At 47.1% G+C, this 21,589-nt stretch overlaps 1 protein-coding gene across 1 annotated transcript in view; it reads left to right on the top strand.

The window, feature by feature from the left end:
* Window positions 1-21,589, top strand: part of ATP6V1B1 (ATPase H+ transporting V1 subunit B1) — an 83,623-nt gene that overhangs the window by 61,269 nt on the left and 765 nt on the right. The window contains exons 8-14 of the mRNA XM_084860168.1: window positions 963-1,064; window positions 5,861-5,958; window positions 6,820-6,943; window positions 7,070-7,220; window positions 10,759-10,841; window positions 11,099-11,203; window positions 12,452-12,581. Coding sequence (XP_084716294.1) covers window positions 963-1,064; window positions 5,861-5,958; window positions 6,820-6,943; window positions 7,070-7,220; window positions 10,759-10,841; window positions 11,099-11,203; window positions 12,452-12,581 — 793 coding nt within the window. The remainder of the gene's footprint in view (window positions 1-962; window positions 1,065-5,860; window positions 5,959-6,819; window positions 6,944-7,069; window positions 7,221-10,758; window positions 10,842-11,098; window positions 11,204-12,451; window positions 12,582-21,589) is intronic.

Below are 21,589 nucleotides of genomic sequence, written 5' to 3'. Positions count from 1 at the left end.
ACATCCGTTTCAGCTAAACTGCCAGGCCGCATCAGTCTGGATTGCGGCAGCCGCTCGGTCGTGCCCTTTGATGACCCTGAAATATCAAGGCTGGTCTACAAATGCATCTGGGGACAGGGCAGGGGTGTGTGGCCAGTGAGGGAAAGGACCCATTTTTGTTCCTCAAAACAGCGACTGGCTCATGCGCACACCCACACATGCACTGAGAGATGTAATCGGCTGGAAAATGTACACTGACAAATTGGGAGTGACAGATGAAAGTGAATATGATAAACTCAAGGCCTGTTGTGATGGTACTTTGCTGCATGAGCGAAGGATGCAGGAGGGAGATGGGAGGCTAGGAAAGACCTTGCATTTCCCTGGCTCTCCAGCAGTCTGGGCGGCCCGTGCTTCAGACTTGTGCCTTTTAGAGATCAGGGTGCATTTAGCTCTGGTGTCTGTGATCAAGAAGTGAGTGCCTCCAAGCATGTGCAGAGTGCCCTTTTATTTTAAAACACACACCAATAATGTTAATAATTAGGAATGGGTAAGGAATGCCCTCGGGGGCAGGGTAGGGAAATCCAAATTTAAAAAATATAAACGAAAAGCTTGGAAGAAAAAATTAGGAGTATTTCCTTGACCCACCCTCCAATTCATTTCATCTCTACCACATCCATAATCCACTTGGCTTTACATATTCATTTATGTTAATGTATGTTAATGAGACAGGACTGCCTTCTTCTTCCCCCCTCCTCCTGGGGTTGCATTGGATCCACCTCTACCTGCTGTGGGAGGAGAAAGTACGGAAACGTGGACTCGCTGACCTTTCTTCCCCTGGACAGAATCATATTCCACGTCCTAGGCAGAGCCAATCTGTATTGAACTGAATGCTGATCCCAGGGTGGCTTGTTAGAGCTTCTTCCTGCCTTGGTTATGAGCCTTAGCTAGACAGCACCCCTCTCGTCCTTTCTCTCTCATCTCAGATTGCAGCTCAGATCTGCAGGCAGGCCGGGCTGGTGAAGAAGTCCAAAGATGTCATGGATTACCACGAGGATAACTTTGCCATCGTCTTTGCTGCCATGGGGGTGAGTAACAGTCATTTCAGTAGCTGCATCGCTCCAAAAGGACCTCGGGAAACAGATAATGGCATCTGGGTCTCCCATTGCCCCCACACACACTTCGCCATCATGCAGCAGATAATGGTTCTCTTCCACCTCTCACAGGCTTTCACATGTCAGGGGCCATCTTCAGTTTGGCTTCTTTCCTTTTGCTCCAACCACCAGGCCAAGCCTGGGCTGGCATTTCTTCCTCTTCTTCAGCACCTCCCAGATTTGCTCTCTTTCTCCCATGTCAAAACCTTGGTCTGTGCTCTGGTCACCTGCTGCCAGCAAAGCCACAGTAAGGCCTTTGTCAGCCCCCTCTCCTGCAACATCTGCTCCCCCCCAACCGCCGCCTTTCCCTTTACTGTGATCATGTGATCTGTCTGTCTCTATCTGAGCTCCCTCTCCCACCTTTCTGTCCCTCGCTGTCAGTTGTCCATGTACACATTCAGGAAAGGCCTGATTATTTTTTGGGACCACACTATTTGTCAAGCTGCTTCCCTTTCCTCCTTCACCTCCTTCCCCAAGACAAAACCTTCCCTCGACCTCCTGGCTTTCTGCTGCCATCTGACCCCACCCCAGGGGTGCAGAGCCCTGGGCCCGCTGGGCTCCCCAATCCCAGTCCCCTTCCCAACACCACAGGGGTCACCACACCCACTTGCCTTCGTTCTTTTTATTCACTGTCTGGAACGCTAACCAGCAATCATTTCCTCTTTTTTTCTTTTAAACATTTTCAAACTGCTGTTATCAAGCCAGAGTGCCAACTGCTCTTCCACAACACGCTCTAGCTTGTTTCCTGTGTTCCTGAGCCTTCGGGTCTTTCCAGAGACCTTCATGGCAACCTGGAAAGTGTGGGTGGTGGGAGGGAGAGCTTCTTCTCATGACCCAGGTCAGTTTGAGGCCATTTCCTCTCTGGGAGCACTCTCCTGCTCCAGCTCCATCACTCACGGCCCGCCTTAGACTCTCCCTCCATCCCTGCCTTGCCCATCTACTGTAGATCATAAGCTCTGTGTGCGGGACCTTCTTGGCTTTATGTTCTGTCCAGTACCTAACACACAATTAAGGCTGAATACCTGTCGGATAGCAGCAACCCAGGGTAACTGTGAGTGCTGTTACAATTCCTGCAGTAAGACTCCACCTCCGGACCTGTGACTGCTCTGTCCATCCTCGTATGAGGCCCTCTGTTAAAACAGCAAGGAGTCGTGCAGCACCTTAAACACTAACAAATCTATTCTGGTGCAACCTTTCATGGACACTGCCTGCTCCATCAGATGCTCTCTGTTGTGTTCCGGGATACAGCTGACTCTTCTGAGTAGATGTCACCGTATCAAAATGAATTTGCTTCCCCAGATTCCGACACTGTGGATTCTGATACGTGATATCCCCCCACCCCATCCCCCAAATAACTAGCATTTCTATATTTGGCACGGGTTCTTTAATTTCTGTACCCCTTTAATTAAATCAGCCTTTGAATGAAAAACAATGAGTTCTCATGCCAGGTGAAGCATATTCACCAGTTCAAGGCGGAAAGGGTGTTAGAAGCATAACTGGCTTACTTACAGTCACTTGTGAAAACAGCCAAGGATTTTAAAGCCAGGCCCAAAGCCATCCGCCCCTCGTTGAGTTGGGAAGGATGCCCTGGAGGGATGCCAGCCGTGGCAGCAGGCCTAGCGATGCAGGCGGAATCCTCCCTCCAGGAAAAGTGGGCTGGACCAGAGAAATGCTTCCCTTCCTCCACCTCCCCAGGCTCAGCATCTCCAGGCCTGCAGCAGGTGGGCTAATCGTCAGCAGTGTGCTTCCCCTAGTGGAGAGTCGCATCCATGCCGGCAGCCCCAATGGCCTTCTCTTGTGGCACTCTGCGCATCTCCTTTATTGGCTGACAGGCGAGTTTTCAGGCAGCTTTTCACACACCCCTCTTAGCCCTGTCTTGTCTCCCATCATGATTCATTTGTCTATTTATAGGCTTTCTGGGCATGGTGTTACATCTGTACAGCACCCAGTGCATGCTGTAAGCCAGCCTTCCCCCTCCTGGAGGCTATTGGGAGTTGTAGTCCAACACCTCTGGAGGACACCAGGTTGGGGAAGGCTGCTGTAAGCACCAAGTCAGGGACAGGCAACCTGGCCCCTTCCAGATGTGTCAGGCTGCAACTCCCATAATTCCGGGTCATAGGCCATACTAGCTGGGAGCTTCTGGGAGGTGTCATCCAAAACCTCTGGAGGGCACCAGGTGGCCCTAGCCCTGCACTAAATAAATGTTGAGCAACAGCAGAAGTGAAATCTCTGACATTCTAATACTGAAATTTTGTGGAAAGTCAGAATTGCTACCAAGAAAGCCGTGTATTGCTGCCAAGAAAGCCATGTACTCATCACTGATAAACTTGTCACAAACAAGTGCCCAGTTCACCGTCAGCTTCAGTTTTCCACCTGTGAAATGGAGATAAAAATGACCATCCACAAAGCCTGATGAAGACATATCCATTAGGTTAAACTTTGTGCTTCTGGGTTAGCACATGGCCAGAGTCCAGAGAGGGGTCCTGGAAAGGACAATTACCCTTTCTTTTGCCCCTGGACCCACTCCCAAACCCAAAAGCGGAAAGCCCAATGATTTAGACTGCACACCCTGTCTGTCTCTGTAATGATTTCAAGCAAGGAATTTAAGCAGGCTAAGGACCCTCCCCAGTCCCACACTTATTGCGGGGGGCTGATACAACATGATACCAGGTCAAGACTTTCCTCTGCTCCTCAAAGCATTGAAGGCATATGATGGGCTTTTTATGCATCAGTTGTTTGCTGTTGGTCCTTCTGATGTTTTTATTGATTTATTATGTTTTGGTATTTTTAATGGAAATTGTTTTTAGCTATTTTGTATTTTGTATGTTTTAATAATTTTGTTGTAAGTCGCCTTGGGTCTTTTTAAAGAGAAAGGCGACTAAGAAATTCAGTCAAAGAAGTAAATAATATTATACTCTAGTTACCTAAATAAACTGGGGTAGCATAGTCATGGTGCCTGAAAGAGACTAAGGACACAATCCTATGCAAGTTTAGATGGGAAAAAAGTCCTACAATTCTTGGCTGGGAACTGTAGTACTTTTTTCCATGTAAACATGCATAGGATTGCACTTAAAGCTATGAATCCATTTGGATCTTGCCTCCAGCACAAACTCCCCAGGTGGCCTGAGGCAAGCGATGCTCAGCCTCACCTCCCAGTCTGCAATGGGGAGCATAGCACTGAACTACCAACCTTACAAGGTTGTTGTTAAGGAATACAACAGGATAATGTATGTTAGCACTTTGAACAATCTAACACACTAAATAAATTTGAAGTATCCTTAAAGTAATGTCTCCAGATGTGCCCTAAAGTAATGAAGTGCTCCTCAATCAACAATAGGTGGGACTGGAGCTGTGCATAATCTCTAAACTGTAGAGCCTAAAGCAAGCTGAAATTCTGTGTCAGCATAATCCAGTTCCTGTCTGCACTTGGAAAAACTGAATTTTGAGATGTTGTTGTTATATCAGAGTTATGTAGCACTTTAGGTAATTCAGGGCATTTTCTCATGTATTATTTTGTAATGCTTACCACAATCCTGTAAGGTAAGCCAGTACTATTGTCCCCATCCTGCAGAAGGGGAGGGGAGGCTTAGAGAGAGCAACTTGCCTAAGGCCTCCTAGTGAGATCATTGTAGAGGCGAGACATTAGTAATACAGCAGACTTGCATATGTGTCTGTTTTGGATAATTTATTTTTCTTCAGCTATTCAAGGGGAAAGGCAAAGAGCTGTGCAAAGCACTAAATTTCTGCCCCACCCCGCAGCCCAGCTGGGTGTCCTGTGGTCCCGGTTACCACTCACAGCACCCCCTGCTATTTTCCTGTGGTGGGATCTTTTTCTGAATGCGCCCTCATGTGGGCAGGTTTATATTTCACTATGCCTTGAGGGAGGCTGGTTCGTGATAGTTGTTCCAAGGACATGGTTTTATATATGTCTGACCACGTGGAGGCAGATTCAGAAGAATGTGGCTTCCCCATGGAAGAATGTTGCAAGCAACTATTGTAAACAGCCATGTGATGATATGAAAGGCAGCAGCCTAAACTTCCCCAGTATGTGGCTAACCACAAATTTGCTGATTGTCACAAAATCCTGCATTCGTTTGCTGATGGACTAGAAACATTTAGACACTTGCAAATTTGCTAAGATTTTTTTTAATTAACGTACAGAAGGTCTTCCACAGATATGTAATGTTTTGTTCTCAGTCCTGTGATTTTAGGACAGACAATCCAGACAATCTATTGCCTTGTTACTTGAACAGAATCTTGCTGACGTTGATTAAAGGGATACCGAAACAATGTTTTATTCTTATATGTATTATGGTATTTCTTTTTCTTTTAGTACTTCTGCTCTGCTTAGTTTCGGTCCGCAGGGACTCGCAAGGCAGCTTACAAAGTTAGACCATACGACGATACAAAAAACCTAACAGTTTTGATAAAGCAACCACAATAAAACTCCAGAGTCATACCATTTTACATATTGTATCATTTATATCTCAAACCTTCAGTAAATAAAAACCCAGCAACAGCCCCCCATGCATCTTTAAACCAGCCACGTGCCTCTGGAAACCCTACCAGCAGGGCAGGGAGGAGATGGCCCAAGACCTGGAGTCTGTTCTCAGTATACTGCCACTGACTGTGGAGATTCCACTGAACTATGAACCGCCATCAGTAGACCTCTCATTGTCCATGAGTTTATCTACCAGATCAGTGCTCTCTTCTTGTTCTGTAACTGGCAGGTGAACATGGAAACTGCCCGTTTCTTCAAGTCCGACTTTGAAGAGAATGGCTCGATGGAGAATGTCTGCCTCTTCCTGAACCTGGCCAACGACCCCACGTGAGTGAGCCTCGGATGAGGCATTGCAGTGACCGGGGAGTACGACCCAGCAATCACTTGCTCCTGTTTCAGAGTCCCACACTGGAGGCCGCTTGTCACTGCTCCAATCCACACTTACAACAAGCAGAATGCATTGGAAGCAAACAGACACTTCTTCCACAGCTGGCAGATCCTCAAGAGAGAGCAGCCCTCCGAAGGCTGCACCCCTCAGTTTCACCTAATTCCAGATTCTTTCCCAATTTGTCTCTGCTCTGCCCCTTTGAATAACAAAAAACTTCTGGGATTTCCTCCTCTTTCTGGGCTCTCCTGCATGAAGCATTTATTGTGCACTTATCATTCCTTACTGACAGGTGTTTACAGGTTATTTAGACAACAACGTGATCCTCCAGTTTCACTTCTGTTTTTTAAGAGCATTTTCCCAGGGGAGTTTAGAGCGGGGAAAATGGAGTATTATTTCTGAAAGCGAAAGAAAAGATGTTTTCCTACTTCTGTATTTACGCTATTCTGCTGTAGCACAGTGCCACCTAGAGGTTATGTGGTGATAAAGCAAGAAAGGAAAAGCTCTTTGTGCAGAGCTCAGAGCTCAATTCTGCAGCAAAACTGAAAGTAGATACAGGTAACAGCCTTGTGTAGAAAAGTTCTCTGCCTTCCTTCAGCTGGAGGGGTGTCACCTTCTCCAGACTCCGATGGGTATCTCATTCCAAACAGCATCCATTTCCTGAATGCTCCTGGGAGTTCACTGCTTGAAGTTAGCTTGAAGGTGTGGGAGGAACGGGGAGCTTGAACAACTGGTGAGGGGCATTAGGTGCGTGGCCTGCACGCCCTCCTTCCCTCGCTGACAGTCTTCTCCCCCCATCCCAGGATTGAACGCATCATCACGCCCCGCCTCGCCCTGACCACAGCTGAGTTCCTGGCCTACCAGTGTGAGAAACACGTCCTTGTGATCTTGACAGACATGAGCTCATACGCGGAGGCCCTGCGTGAGGTCAGTGGAGTGACGCCTGGCTTGCAGAGTGCGTGGGCAGGCCAAGCGGTGCCAGTGATGGAGCAGGGAGCGGAGCCCAGCGAGGTGCCAAGAGGGCTGATTCAGAACTCTTCTCTCTTGTGCCAGGTCTCAGCAGCCAGAGAGGAGGTGCCTGGCCGTAGAGGGTTCCCAGGCTACATGTATACCGATCTGGCTACCATCTATGAGCGTGCTGGACGTGTGGAGGGCAGGAATGGCTCCATCACTCAGATCCCCATCCTGACTATGCCCAATGATGGTGAGGAGGGAATGGGAAAGAGCCCGTGTAATGCCGGGGCCGCCCACTCTTTTGGGAGCGGTGGTTTACATTGACTTCAGTGAATGTGACAACTCTGCTGGGGAGGGAAGGCTGGCTGATAAGGAAAGAGGAACCCCACAGAGCTCGCAGGAGGTCTGTTTACTGCCCCCGCCCCCTGCACCAGGAACTGCTGTAGCACAAGACCTGAAATACTGGCCAATGTGAAGTTACACCCAGTGATAATTTACAGAATGACTCAACGGATGGGAAGTGTTCAGGTTAGTCCTGGCGTGTGCGATAGGAAGACATTTTCCCTGAAGGACAGATTGGCTCCTGTCCTGAGGAGGATGTTGCCTCTCCCTACACAGTGTGACTTGGCTCAGGGACTCAAATCATCTGGGGCTGTTTGCTCTGCAGGTATCCTTCTAAAGCCAGAGGTTTTGCTTTCTGTGGGTGAGCGAGAGAATAATTCCAAGCGATGCTGCTGATTTGAGAGCTCTGCTTTCCTCAAACATTCCTGACCCTCTCCTTGTGCCAAGAACTCCCTTCCAGACATTTTTCTCAACTGCTTTTCTCCCAGTGGAGTACCTACCAGTCTTGCATCCCAACCAGAAGAAAAACAGCTGGGGCAAGTCGGCTCTGGAGGGGGGGGAGCAAAAACGAGGGGGAGGGGTTCAGCTCTTCCTTCCCACCCACCTATGCTACCCTTTAAATCAGGGGTGGGCAGCCCATGCTTGGCTGCAAGTCCAGGCAAGCCCCACCCATTTCCCCCAACTTTTCCCTGGGAAATGCCACTGTTCTGGCACTGGTATTAGCAGCACCGGGACAGGAATCCCAACTGGAGCCTGGCGTGGGGCGGAGGGGACTTAATCCCAGGAATCCCAACTGGAGCCTGGCGTGGGGCGGAGGGGACTTAATCCACCTCCTCCTGCAGTGAGCCCAGCGCGGCCAGGATCGCTGTGTCCTCACTGCCAATCCATGCATGTACATGTGTGTGCGTGCGCGCGCGCGCCAAGGCATGCATGTGTGTGTGTACGTGTATGTGCGTGCACACAGGTGGCCCCCAACCCACCACCCCACACTGAATGCAGCCCTCAGGGCCAAACAGGGAACCTGCTTCCCCTGCTTCAAGTCACCCCCCTCGAATTTGTCAGCAGCCCAGCTCTTCCACGCAGAGGGTTCTGCCAGCACACATGAAGCCTCTGATGGTCTCTGGGTCACCAGGAGGCCACTTCGCTTGCCATGACCCAGCAGCCCAGGTGGTTTTAGCTTCAAGGCCAAGGCAAGCAAGCCCATGTTACTTTTTGAAGGGAAGTCAAACTTTTGGTGGGGCATTGTGGCAGTAAGAAACGGGAACTAGGCCACTGAAAGCAAGTTTCAGTTCCTCGTCTGGCATTCCGCAAGTCCTCCTGGCTCCCCAGTTGTATCAATCATCAGGTTCGGAACTTGGTGTAAGATGAGGCACGTGGGTGCATCCGCAGGGGAGCAGGCAGGCAGGCGGACAGGGAGGGCGCCAGAAGTATGTGGGACCCCAGAGCTGAAGCTCACTCTGGCCTCTGACATCAGCCAGGACATCAAGGGGCCACCGGGAGGCTGCCCCCTCTGCCCTCCAGGAAGACCATCAAGCCAAGGGGGAGACCAAGCTGGCCCCATCCATCAGCCAGGGAAGGAGCAGCTGCGGGGAGTTCACCTCCACCCTGCCTGCTAGAAGTAGCCCTCTGCTCCAAAGGCCGGTTGTCCTCATGCGGCAGCACCAGGGGGAAGAAGCATCAACTCAGAGACTGAGGGCTCCTGGGTTACGTGGGTTTGGGATTTGGGTGTCTGCGCTTGTGTGTTATTGCCAGCATTTATTATGAGGTGCCTTGAGGATCCTTTGATTGAAAGGCAGGATATAAATCTACTAAATAAGAAATAAGTACATAAATAAATAATGAATAAATAGTTGATCTAAAGCTGATCTGCAGAAATGGCAAGGGGGAGGTACAAAATTATCTACACCATGATGCATGATGTGGAGAACGTGGACAGGGAGACATTTTTCTCACTTTTTCATAATACTAGAACCCAAGGGGGTCATCCCATGAAGCTGATTGGTGGCAGATTCGAGACAGACAAAAGGAAGTCCTTCTTCACACAGCACAGAGTCAAACTAAGGAACTCACTGTCTCAAGATGTAGTGACGGCCACCAATTTGGATGGCTTTGAAAGGAGGTTAGATAAATTCCTGGAGGAGAAGGCTCTCAGTGGCTACTAGTCCTGATGGCTATGTGCTACCTCCAGTATCAGAGGCAGTATGCCTGTGAACACCAGTTGTTGGGGAATATGGGTGTGGGTGCTGTTGCACTTATGTCCTGCTTGTGCGTTCCTGGTCGGCAACTGGTTGCCCACTGTGTGAACAGAGTGCTGGACTAGATGGACCCTTGGTCTGATCCAGCAGGGCTCTTCTGATGTTCTTATGTCGACTTTGGCTGGGAACTGGGATGTCTGTGGCAGGCAGCATCTGCCCAAAATATCTTCCTCTATGTCAGAGGTGCAGAATCTTAGGCCTGGGGGCTAAATCCAGTCCTCCTGGGGTCCCAATCTGGACCTCCAGGGTTCCCCAGATGACCATGCCCCTTCTCCTGCCACCCCAACCACTGAACATTTGGTGGTATCCCAGCTTTTGTGCAGTCTTTGCCCAATTCTAAGATGTTGGAATGCCTCTCCTGAGGCTTAGGGCTTCTCTACACAAAACCTTTATCCTGTGATCAAGATCGGTTATTCACGGAAGTTTGCAGGCCCTTTACATGATGTCGTCAACCTCCAGGGCCTCTCCCTTGCTTTGTGACCATTTCCACAGCTTTATTTGTAACAAAGATAATGAGCTGTTTAAAACTGGCAATTTGAATCTCAACGTGTAATAACAGAGTTGCGATATACCAGCAACTGTACCACAGCACCACTAATGGCTGTATAATGAAACATATAGAACTTGCAGATAAGGAAATCCCAGGAAGAAAAGAGGAAGCGCGTTTAAAGGGCCAATCTTAATCCCACAAAGAATCTGGAGGCAGAAGCCTTGGTAAAGTTGCCAGATAAAAAGCCTGGTGCTGAGAAGCCCTCCGTTACTGGCAGGAAGAGCTTCAAGCTGACATATGCTGGTATTTTATTCCTTCACCTTTTGCCTTAAGGATCCTCAAGAAAAGGGAGAGCACCTGGGAGTATGGCAGAAATCATGTATGGCCATTTATCCCAGTATTGGCTGCTCCAACTGGACGCAGCTCTGCAAGGTTTCAAGCAGAGATGTCTTCCCCAGCCCTGCTGCCTGAGGTCCCGTCGTTGGAGATGCCAGCAGGGACAGAACCTGGGACTTCTTGCATACAAAGAACTTGCTCTACTGCTCAGCTGCACACCATTCCCTGCTGCTCATGTGCTGAAAGGGGGCACATGGCAAACGCACTGGAGCGAGGACCCAAACGACACCAGGCAGAGGTGAAGCGTCTTGCAGTGCGTGCATGGCAAATGGCTAATAATGTCCACTTGGTTTTATCCTTTACAGATATCACTCACCCCATTCCCGACTTGACTGGCTTCATCACTGAAGGGCAAATTTATGTGGACAGGCAGCTCCACAACAGACAGGTACATTGCCCTGGGTTTGCCTCCCATCTTTGGTCCTGACCCCTGCCTCTGGCTGCATCAGAGCTGAGAAAAGGAATGGGAGCATCCTGAACCCCTCCCCCACACAGTCCAACCCAACCTCTGGTCTAGCATCATCACCTAAGGCTCATGTGTGTGTGTGTGTGTGTGTGTGTGTGTGTGTGTGTGTGTACACACACTGTATTTCCCAAACTGGGCATACTAATTATTCTGTGCTCGTCTACTTCCTTGGGCTGCAGATCTATCCTCCCATAAATGTCCTCCCATCTCTCTCCCGTCTGATGAAGTCAGCTATTGGAGAAGGCATGACCAGAAAGGACCATGGAGATGTTTCCAACCAACTGGTCAGTATTTTTTACCTTCTGTTGCAAGGGACCCCGTTTCCATGGCCTTTTGGACAAGGATAAAAGTGTTCACCCCACAGCACAACCATATGCACAACAATACATGTTGTCAAGAGATGGGGAGGAGTCATGCTGTGCAAAAAGCTATTCCACCCACCCCACGCGTGCGCGCGCACGCACATCACAAAGTTAGCTTCAGTGGAGGCTGGTGGCTCCGATTTCAGTGGGGCTGTGTATCCATTCCGGGTTTCAGTCAGAACCAGCCAGAACTCTAAAGGACTAACCTTAAAGATTACCACGTTTATTAAGGCAGAAGCTTTCATTGACTAGAGTCCACTTCAGCAGATGCATGAAGTGTTACCCTGAGTTACAGATACATGTGCACACGTTTGCAGTGGTGTTGGGGAATTGTAAACAGTGAGGTCAGAGGGAAACGAAATGCAGAATGTAGAGACGGTGATAACGACCTTGTTAACCATGGCCATAGCATTTATCAGTGATAACGACCTTGTTAACCATGGCCATAGCATTTATCTACCATTATTCTTACATATTCAAAGCACTTCACAGACACTGTCTGAGGAGCTACCTACATCTTACATACAAATGTATGTCACAGGACCCCATCACACTGTGGGTTTGTTTTTTAATTAAAGGAAATTTGGGAGGGCGAATTTGAAGCAGAGAAGTGATAAGACCCAAGGGGTGCTTAGCTCTTTCCACTCCCTGATTTAAATCACTGCCAATTATGCAATATAATTCTTCAATCAAAAACTGCATATAAAAATGCATATTTTATATTTATAAATATATTTTATTTATATTATAAAATGTTCATTATTATAATTTATTATATATAAATATATAAAAAATATTATATATTTTTATATAAAACATTCAAAAATGAATTCTCGTAGGACAATTGCTTGCAAAAAAAATGTGTATATTGGGCAAAATTCATACAAAAATGCATGTATTAGGATAAATGTGCACCAAAATGCTTATGAATTTTCATGCACTTTTAAAAGAATAATTCTCAAAGTTTGGAATGAGCCAAACGTAAGACTGGAGACATTCTTAAAGATCAAGACAAACCGAACTTAAGACTGGAAAAATGAGCAACGGAAAGAAAGCAAAGCTGGCAGGTTTGTCTGTCCCTGCCATCAAACTCCAGTGGAGTCAGGCTGCTTCTTAGTGTGGCCCAGGGCAGGATTATGAGTCATTTGCTTCCTGTGCTTTTGTGCTCAGTACGCCTGCTACGCCATTGGCAAAGATGTCCAGGCCATGAAAGCTGTGGTGGGGGAGGAAGCCCTGTCAGCGGATGACCTCCTCTACTTGGAATTTCTGCAGAAGTTTGAGAAGCAGTTCATTGCACAAGGTATGTGGGGAAGGATTCTGGCCTGGAGGGAGCATTTGCCAGTGAGAAAGGGAGGCACGTGGCAGTGAGAAAGGGAGGGTGTGATTGCACTCATGCCCCAGCAGTGGACTTCCCACAGCAGCTGGTTGGTCACTGGTGGGAACAGAATGCTGGATGAGATATACCCTGGGTCTGATACAGCAGGGCTGTTCCTATGTCCTTAAGAAGGGTGCAATTGCCTGAAGGGATCTCTAAGCAGAAGATAATCAGGCAAGACTTCCAAGAGAAGTGAGTTCAGGATGGGTGGGAGTTTGTTAAAAGCATGACTTTGAAGGCACATGGAGAAAGAGAAATGGGAGGCATCTAAAAAAAACAGGTTACTGCACAAGGAGCTTTCTGTTGAGGTCAGATTTTAAAGGGAACAGGGCCGGTCCAAGCCATTCCACCACTTCCAACAAAGGCTGGGTGAACAGAAAATTTAGATTAAGAGAGTGCTGTGTGGACATCATACATCTTGATTTCAACAAGGATTTTGAGAAGTTCCCACATGATCTTCTTATTAGTAAGCTGGTAAAATGTGGGCTAGATGATGCTATGTAATGTTTCAGGTTTTCAGAACTAGGATGAGGAGGGGCAGACTGCAATCACTTCAGAGGCAAGCAAATCAGTATCTAACAGTATTTACTTAACTTTAGAATATTTGGTAAATAACAATATTAAGAAAATGACTAATAGAACTATAAACTAAATATGAACAACTCTAACTTTAAGCCACAGTTTGCTGGAAAGCATGGTGCTACTGTTGCTAGACCAACAGCAGTTCCTTGTCCCAGTTCCTTGTCCCAGTTCCTTGTGGAGGTTCACTCTTCTCCTAGCTGAAGGCTGCTTCATCTGTTTCTTTCTCTTCTTCACCATGCTGCTGGTTTCCATTGATTTCCTTCTCAGCTCTCCTCCTTTCCTGTCCTGCTGCCTCTTCCTCTTCTCTTGTACTTCTTCTTCTTGTCGTCTTCTCTTTCAAACTGGCATTTTACTCTCTCCTCCCTGCATTCCATGCCCCTCCAAGTTTATACGATCCACATTCCAAGGTCCTTAGAGGCAAGCATTGCACTACAGTTAGATGGATTTGTAGCTGGTTGATGGACCATACCCAAAGAGTGCTCATCAATGGCTCCTCATCAGTCTGGAAAGAGATGACGAGTGGGGTGCTGCAGGGTTCTGTCTTGTGCCCAGTGTTGTTCAGCATCTTTATAAATGACTTGGATAAAGCAACAGAGGGGATGCTCATGAAATCTGCAGGTGACACTAAACTGGGCGGGGTATCTGATACCTTAGAAGACAGAAACAAAATTCGAGGTCATCTTGACAGGATGGAGAACTGGGTCAAAACTAGCAAAATAAATTTCAGCAGAGATAAATGAAGATAAATGTAAGGTTCTGCATTTAGGTAGGAAGAATCAGATACATAAACACCGTGCTTGACAGAAACACATGTTAAGAGGTTCTAGGGGTTCTAGTGGGCCACAAGGTAAAAATGAGTCAGCAGTGACATGTGGCAGCTAAAAGGACTAATGCAATTTGAGGCTTCATCAACACAACTATATTGTCAAGCTCATGACAAATAATTGATACCACCCTGTTCTGCATTGGTCATACCTCACCTGGAGTGCCAGTTCTGGGCAACACAGCTTAAGCACGACAAGGTGTTTCTACTGAATATGGGAATGCATAGGATAGGGAGCCAGCATAGACACTTAGGAGGGATGCCATAGGATCTCAATGACACGAGAGAGAGATTATTGTAGTGTCAGAATCCTGAGCTAAGGTATGACAAGAAAATATAAGAATCTGGATTCAATGTTCATACTTTAGGTGGTATCCTAAAGTATGAATGAAGACCAGAAGCTTGAAGAGCAACAGCAAGCTGAGGCAGAAGAAGGAAACGCTGAGGTGAGGAAAAATGCAGTAGAGGATACTCCTTGGAAAAGGGTGACAGTTAGGAGCAGAAGAACTAGAAGACACTCTGCACCAGTGGAAGCAGTGGAGCTATGGAACCATTTCCAGGTACTTGAGGATGAGACTGGAGGACAGCCTGCAGAGGAAGAATTACAGAGGACCCCACAGGAGAGCGAGCAGGAGGCTGAAGGTCAGTCGAGCAGAGGCGATGAAACCAAGGCCTACACCAACAAGAAGAGAAGAGGAGGAGTAGTGGGAGACTCCTTGCTGCGTGGGATCAAAACCCAAGTATGTCGTGAAGACCCGTGGACTCACCAGGTATGCTGTCTCCCGGGAGGACAGATTAGAGACGTGGCTGAAGGGTTGCCTGCACTCATAAAGCCCACTGACAGGTATCCTGTTCTTTTCATCCATGTCGGAACAAATGATACTGCCAAGTGGAGCTACGAAGAAATCACGTCAGACTTTGAAGCTTTGAGAAGGAAACTCAAGACCTTTGGGGCCCAGATAGTTTTCTCATCCATCCTTCCAGTAGTTAGAAGAGGGAGAAAAAGGGAAAGAAAAATATTCCGGGTGAATGACTGGCTGCAAAGGTGGTGCTGATGAGAGAGATTTGGATTCTGGGACCACGGGCTATACTTCCTGGAAGATGGACTGTTGGCAAGGGATGGGTTGCACCTCACAAACGCTGGGAAGAATGTGTTTGGCCACAGCATGAAGAACTTCATCAGGAGGGCTTTCAACTGAATCCTACGGGGAAGGGAGATGTAAAGTTGGGGGTAACAATGGACGACGGCTCATGCACCACAACGGAGAGAACAGCTCTAATAGCGCCCAATAATAGTCTTCAGAAACATGTACGAAGAAAGCCAGACTATGAAGCACATGGTCTTTGATGTCTGTATACTAATGCCCAGAGTATGGGAAACAAACAGAATGAACTTGAACTCTTAATACAAGAGGGAAATTATGACTTGATAGGTATAACTGAGACTTGGTGGGATGACTCTCATGACTGGAATACAGCAATTGAAGGATATAACTTGTTCAAAAAGAACAGGAGGAACAGAAAGGGAGGTGGGGTTGCACTGTATGTGAAAAATACATATCTCTGCACAGAAATACAGGAGGAGGAGCTTGGTAGCCCCATCGAGAGCGTCTGGGTTGAAATAAATGGAGCAAAGAATAAAAGGAACCTGGTGGTCGGAGTCTACTACCGGCCACCCAATCAAGGAGAAGACAAGGATGAAACTTTTGAAAAGCAAATAGCCAATGTTTTAAGGAAGCATGATGTAGTAGTAATGGGGGACTTCAATTTCCCCGATATTTGTTGGGAGACAAATTCTGCAAAACATGGCCCCTCCAGGAAATTCCTGACTTGTGTGGCGGATAACTTCCTCCAACAGAAAGCAGAGGAAGGAACTAGAGGATCGGCTATCCTTGACTTGATCCTAACCAACAGAGATGACTTAGTGGATAAAGTAGCAGTTACAGGAACTCTGGGGGAAAGCGACCATGTTGTACTTGCGTTCTTGGTTCTAAGGGAAGCAAAATCCGAGTGTAGTCAAACGCGTACCCTGGATTTTAGGAAAGCTGATTTTCATAAACTCAGAACAATGATCAGTAAGGTCCCATGGCAAGCAATGCTAGCGAGAAAAGGAGTCCAAGATGGGTGGGAGCTTTTAAAAAAGAAAATTCTCAAGGCACAATCACAAGCAATTCCAACAAGAAGAAAAGGTGGAAGACAACAGAAGAAGCCAGTGTGGCTTCACAATAAGCTTAGGGATGACCTGAAAACAAAAAAGGATACATATAGGAAGTGGAAAGAAGGCCAAGTAACAAAGGAAGAGTACAGGCAGGTAGCACAGAATTGCAGGGATGGTGTCAAGAAGGCTAAAGCTGAGAATGAGCTGAGGTTAGCGACGGATGTTAAAAACAACAAAAAGGCTTTCTTCAGCTACATGCATAGTAAAAGGCAGAGGAAAGAAATGGTGGTTCAGCTATTAAATAAGGATGGCAAAACGATAACAGATGACAAAGAAAAGGCAGAGGTGCTCAATTCCTACTTTGGCTCAGTCTTCTCCCAAAAGAGGGTCTATGACCCCCCTGGCAAAGGCGAAGTACAGGCTGAAGGGGCAGGATTGCAGCTTGAGATCGACAGGCATATGGTCAAGGAACACCTCATTACTTTGAATGAGTTCAAATCTCCAGGGCCAGATGAACTGCATCCTAGAGTAATAAAGGAACTGGCAGAAGAACTCTCAGAACCGCTGTCTATTCTCTTTGAGAAATCATGGAGGACGGGGGAAGTGCCAGATGACTGGAGGAGGGCTAACGTTGTCCCTATCTTCAAAAAGGGTAAAAAGGAGGAACCTGGGAACTACAGACCAGTCAGTCTGACATCAATCCCTGGGAAAATTCTGGAGCAGATGATAAAGCAATCCATCTGGAAGCACCTTGACAACAATGCCGTGATTACTCGAAGCCAACATGGATTTGTCAAAAACAAGTCCTGCCAGACAAATCTGATCTCATTTTTTGATCAAGTAACCTCCCTTGTAGACCATGGGATTGCTGTAGACATCATATACCTCGACTTCAGCAAAGCTTTCGACAAAGTGCCCCATGATCTCCTGATGAACAAACTAGCTCAAAGTGGGCTAGATGAAACAACGATCCGGTGGATCCACAGTTGGCTACAGAATCGGACTCAAAGAGTGCTTCTCAATGGGACCTTCTCAAACTGGGGAGAGGTAACGAGTGGGGTACCGCAGGGCTCAGTCCTGGGCCCAGTGCTCTTCAACATTTGTATTAATGACTTGGAGGAGGAGGTGCAGGGAATGCTGATCAGATTTGCAGATGACACAAAATGGGGCGGGATAGCTAATACTTTGGAAGACAGAAACAAAATTCAAAGGGATCTGGATAGACTGGAGCGCTGGGCAGAAAAGGACAGAATGACATTTCATAGGGATAAATGCCAAGTTCTGCACCTAGGAAAAAGAAACCAAATGCACAGTTACAAGATGGGGGATACGTGGCTCAACCACACTACAAGCGAGAAGGATCTTGGAATTGTTGTAGATCACAAGCTGAAGATGAGCCAACCATGTGATGTGGCTGCAAAAAAGGCCAATGCTCTTTTGGGCTGCATTCATAGAAGCATCGCTTCCAAATCCCGGGAAGTACTAGTTCCCCTCTACTCAGCACTGGTTAGGCCTCATCTGGAGTACTGTGTCCAGTTCTGGGCACCACACTTGAAGAAGGATGCAGACAAACTGGAGAGGGTTCAGAGGAGGGCAACAAAGATGATCAGGGGACTGGAAACAAAGCCCTATGAAGAGAGACTGAAAGAAATGGGCATGTTTAGCCTTGAGAAGAGAAGACTGAGGGGAGATATGATAGCACTCTTCAAGTACTTGAAAGGTTGTCACAGAGAAGAAGGCCAGGATCTCTTCTCGATCATCCCAGAGTGCAGGACACAGAATAATGGGCTCAAGTTACAGGAAGCCAGATTCCGGCTGAACATCAGGAAAAACTTCCTGACTGTAAGAGCAATACGACAATGGACCCAATTACCTGGGGAGGTGGTGGGCTCTCCCACACTGGAGGCCTTCAAGACGAGGCTGGACAGCCATTTGTCAGGGATGCTCTGACTTGGATTCCTGCCTTGAGCAGGGGGTTGGACTCGATGGCCTTGTAGGCCCCTTCCAGCCCTACTATTCTATGATTCTATGATTCTATGAACTTGAACTCTTAATGCAGGAGGGAAATTATGACTTGCTAGGTGTAACTGCCCTGGAGAAGATGCTAATGCTAGGGAAAGTGGAAGGCAAAAGGAAGAGGGGCCGACCAAGGGCAAGGTGGATGGATGATATTCTGGAGGTGACGGGCTCGACCTTGGGGGAGTTGGGGGTGGCGACGGCTGACAGGAAGCTCTGGCGTGGGCTGGTCCATGAAGTCACGAAGAGTCGGAAGCGACTGACCGAATAAACAACAACAAGGTGTAACTGAGACTTGGTGGGACGACTCCCATGACTGGAATACAGCAACTGAAGGATATAACTAGTTCAAAAAGAACAGGAAGAACAGAAAGGGAAGTGGAGTTGCACTATATGTTAAAAATACATATCTCTGCACAGAAATACAGGAGGATGAGCTTAGTAGCCCCATCGAGAGCATCTGGGTTAAAATAAATGGAGCAAGGAATAAAAGGGACATGGTGGTCAGAGTCTACTACTGGCCAATGTTTCAAGGAAGCATGATGTTGTAGTAATGGGGGACTTCAATTTCCCCGATATTTGTTGGGAGACAAATTCTGCAAAATATGGCCCCTCCAAGAAATTCCTGACTTGTGTTGTGGATAACTTTCTCCCACAGAAAGTAGAGGAAGAAACTAGAGGATCGGCTATCCTTGACTTGATCCTAACCAATAGAGAAGACTTAATGGATAAAGTAGCAGTTAGAGGAACTCTGGGGGAAAGCGACCATGTTATACTTGAGTTCTTGGTTCTAAAGGAAGCAAAAGCCGAGTGTAGCCAAAGACGTACCCTGGATATTAGGAAAGCCAATTTGAATAAACTCAGAACAATGATCAGTAAGGTCCCATGGCAAGCGACTCTAATGAGAAAAGGAGTCCAAGATGGGTGGGAGTTTTTAAAAAAGGAAATTCTCAAGGCACAATTACAAACAATTCCAACAAGAAAAAAAGGTTGAAGGCAGCAGAAGAAACCAGTGTGGCTTTACAAAAAGCTTAGAGATTACCTGAAAACAAAAAAGGACACATATAGGAAGTGAAAGGAAGGACGAGCAACAAAGGAAGAGTGCAGGCAGGTAGCACAGAATTGCAGGGATGGCGTCGGGAAGGCTAAAGCTGAGAATGAGCTGAGGTTAGCGAGGGATGCTAAAAGCAACAAAAAGGCTTTCTTCAAATACATGCATAGTAAAAGGCAGAGGAAAGAAATGGTGGTTCAGCTATTAAATAAGGATGGCAAAATGATAACAGAGGACAAAGAAAAGGCAGAAGTGCTCAATTCCTACTTTGGCTCAGTCTTCTCCCAAAGGAGGATCTATGACCCCCCTGGCAAAGGCGAAATACAGGCTGAAGGGGCAGGATTGCAGCTTGAGATCGATAGGCATATGGTTAAGGAACACCTAATTACTTTGAATGAGTTCAAATCTCCAGGGCCAGATGAGCTGCATCCTAGAGTAATAAAGGAACTGGCAGAAGAGCTCTCAGAACCACTGACTGTTATCTTTGAGAAATCATGGAGGATGGGTGAAGTGCCAGATGACTGGAGGAGGGCTAATGTTGTCCCTCTCTTCAAAAAGGGTAAAAAGGAGGAACCTGGGAACTACAGACCAGTCAGTCTGACATCAATCCCTGGGAAAAGTCTGGAGCAGATGATAAAGCAATCCATCTGGAAGCACCTTGACAACAATGCAGTGATTACTCGAAGCCAACATGGATTTGTCAAGAAAAAATCCTGCTAGATGAATCTGATCTCATTTTTTTATCAGGTCACCTCCCTTGTGGACTGTGGGAATGGTGTAGACATCATATACCTCGACTTCAGCAAAGCTTTCGACAAAGTGCCCCATGATCTCCTGATGAGCAAACTAGCTCAAAGTGGGCTAGATGAAACAACCATCAGGTGGATCCACAGTTGGCTACACAATCGGACTCAAAGAGTGCTTATCCAAAGAGGACCTTCTCAAACTGGGGAGAGGTGTGAGAATGAGCGGGGTATGGCAGGGCTCAGTCCTGGGCCCCGTGCTCTTCAACATTTTATTAATTACTTGGAGGAGGAGGTGCAGGGAATGCTGATCAAATTTGCAGGTGACAAAAAATTGGGTGGGATAGCTAATACCCTGGAAGACAGAAACAAAATTCAAAGTGATCTTGATAGACTGGAGCTCTGGGCAGAAAACAACAGAACAACATTTAATAGGGATAAATGCCAAGTTCTGCACCTAGGAAAAATAAACCATATGCACAGTTACAAGATGGGGGATGCTTGGCTCAACAACACTACAAACGAGAAGGATCTTGGAGTTGTTGTAGATCACAAGCTGAATATGAGCCAACCATGTGATTTGGCTGCAAAAAAGGCCAATGCTCTTTTGGGCTGCATTAATAGAAGCATCGCTTCCAAATCCCGGGAAGTACTAGTTCCCCTCTACTCTGCACTGGTTAGGCCTCATCTGGAGTGCTGTGCCCAGTTCTGGGCACCATACTTTAAGAAGGATGCAGACAAACTGGAGAGGGTTCAGAGGAGGGCAACAAAAATGATCAGGGGACTGGAAACAAAGCCCTATGAAGAGAGACTGTAAGAACTGGGCATGTTTAGCCTTTAGAAGAGAAGACTGAGGGGAGATAGGATAGTGCTCTTCAAGTACTTGAAAGGTTGTCCCAGAGGGGAAGGCCAGGATCTCTTCTCGCTCATCCCACAGTGCAGGACACGGAATCATGGGCTCAAGTTCCAGGAAGCCAGATTCCAGCTGAACATCAGGAAAAACTTCCTGACTGTTAGAGCAATACGAGAATGGAACGCATGACCTAGGGAGGTGGTGAGCTCTCCCACACTGGAGGCGATCAAGATGAGGCTGGACAGCCATCTGTCAGGGATGTTCTGACTTGGATTCCTGCCTTGAGCAGGGGGTTGGACTTGATGGCCTTGTAGGCCCCTTCCAACCCTACTATTCTATGATTCTATGATTCCTTTGTTTTTCCCCTTTTGGTGTGGAGGGTTTTGTGTGGTGATACATTTTAGCAGCAAACTTCAGAACATTCACCAAAATCTGACCTGAGAACCCCCAAAGTAAAAGCTAGATCATGGTAACCAGTGGAACAACAGATGACAGATGACATACTGGAACAGTGGAACAACAAACAACGAGATAATTTTCTGAAGGAGATGTATCAGTTCTCTGTCCCTTCCTGGGAGGTGTCTCTGTCTCTTTTCTGTAAGTGTCTAGTTTGATCTTGATATGCTTTCCAGCCTCTCCTTGAGACATATTTTGCCATTTTCTCTTCTGGAATCTTATCAGTGGGTATTATCATTGCCAGCCTCCTG

The sequence above is a fragment of the Heloderma suspectum genome, chromosome 5 (assembly GCF_057233095.1).
Source record: "Heloderma suspectum isolate Gila_16-S chromosome 5, 16-S_ref, whole genome shotgun sequence".
NCBI classification, from domain to species: Eukaryota; Metazoa; Chordata; class Lepidosauria; order Squamata; family Helodermatidae; genus Heloderma; species Heloderma suspectum.
The sequence above is the reverse complement of the archived record's forward strand: the minus strand, read 5'-3'. Positions and strand labels throughout refer to the sequence as shown.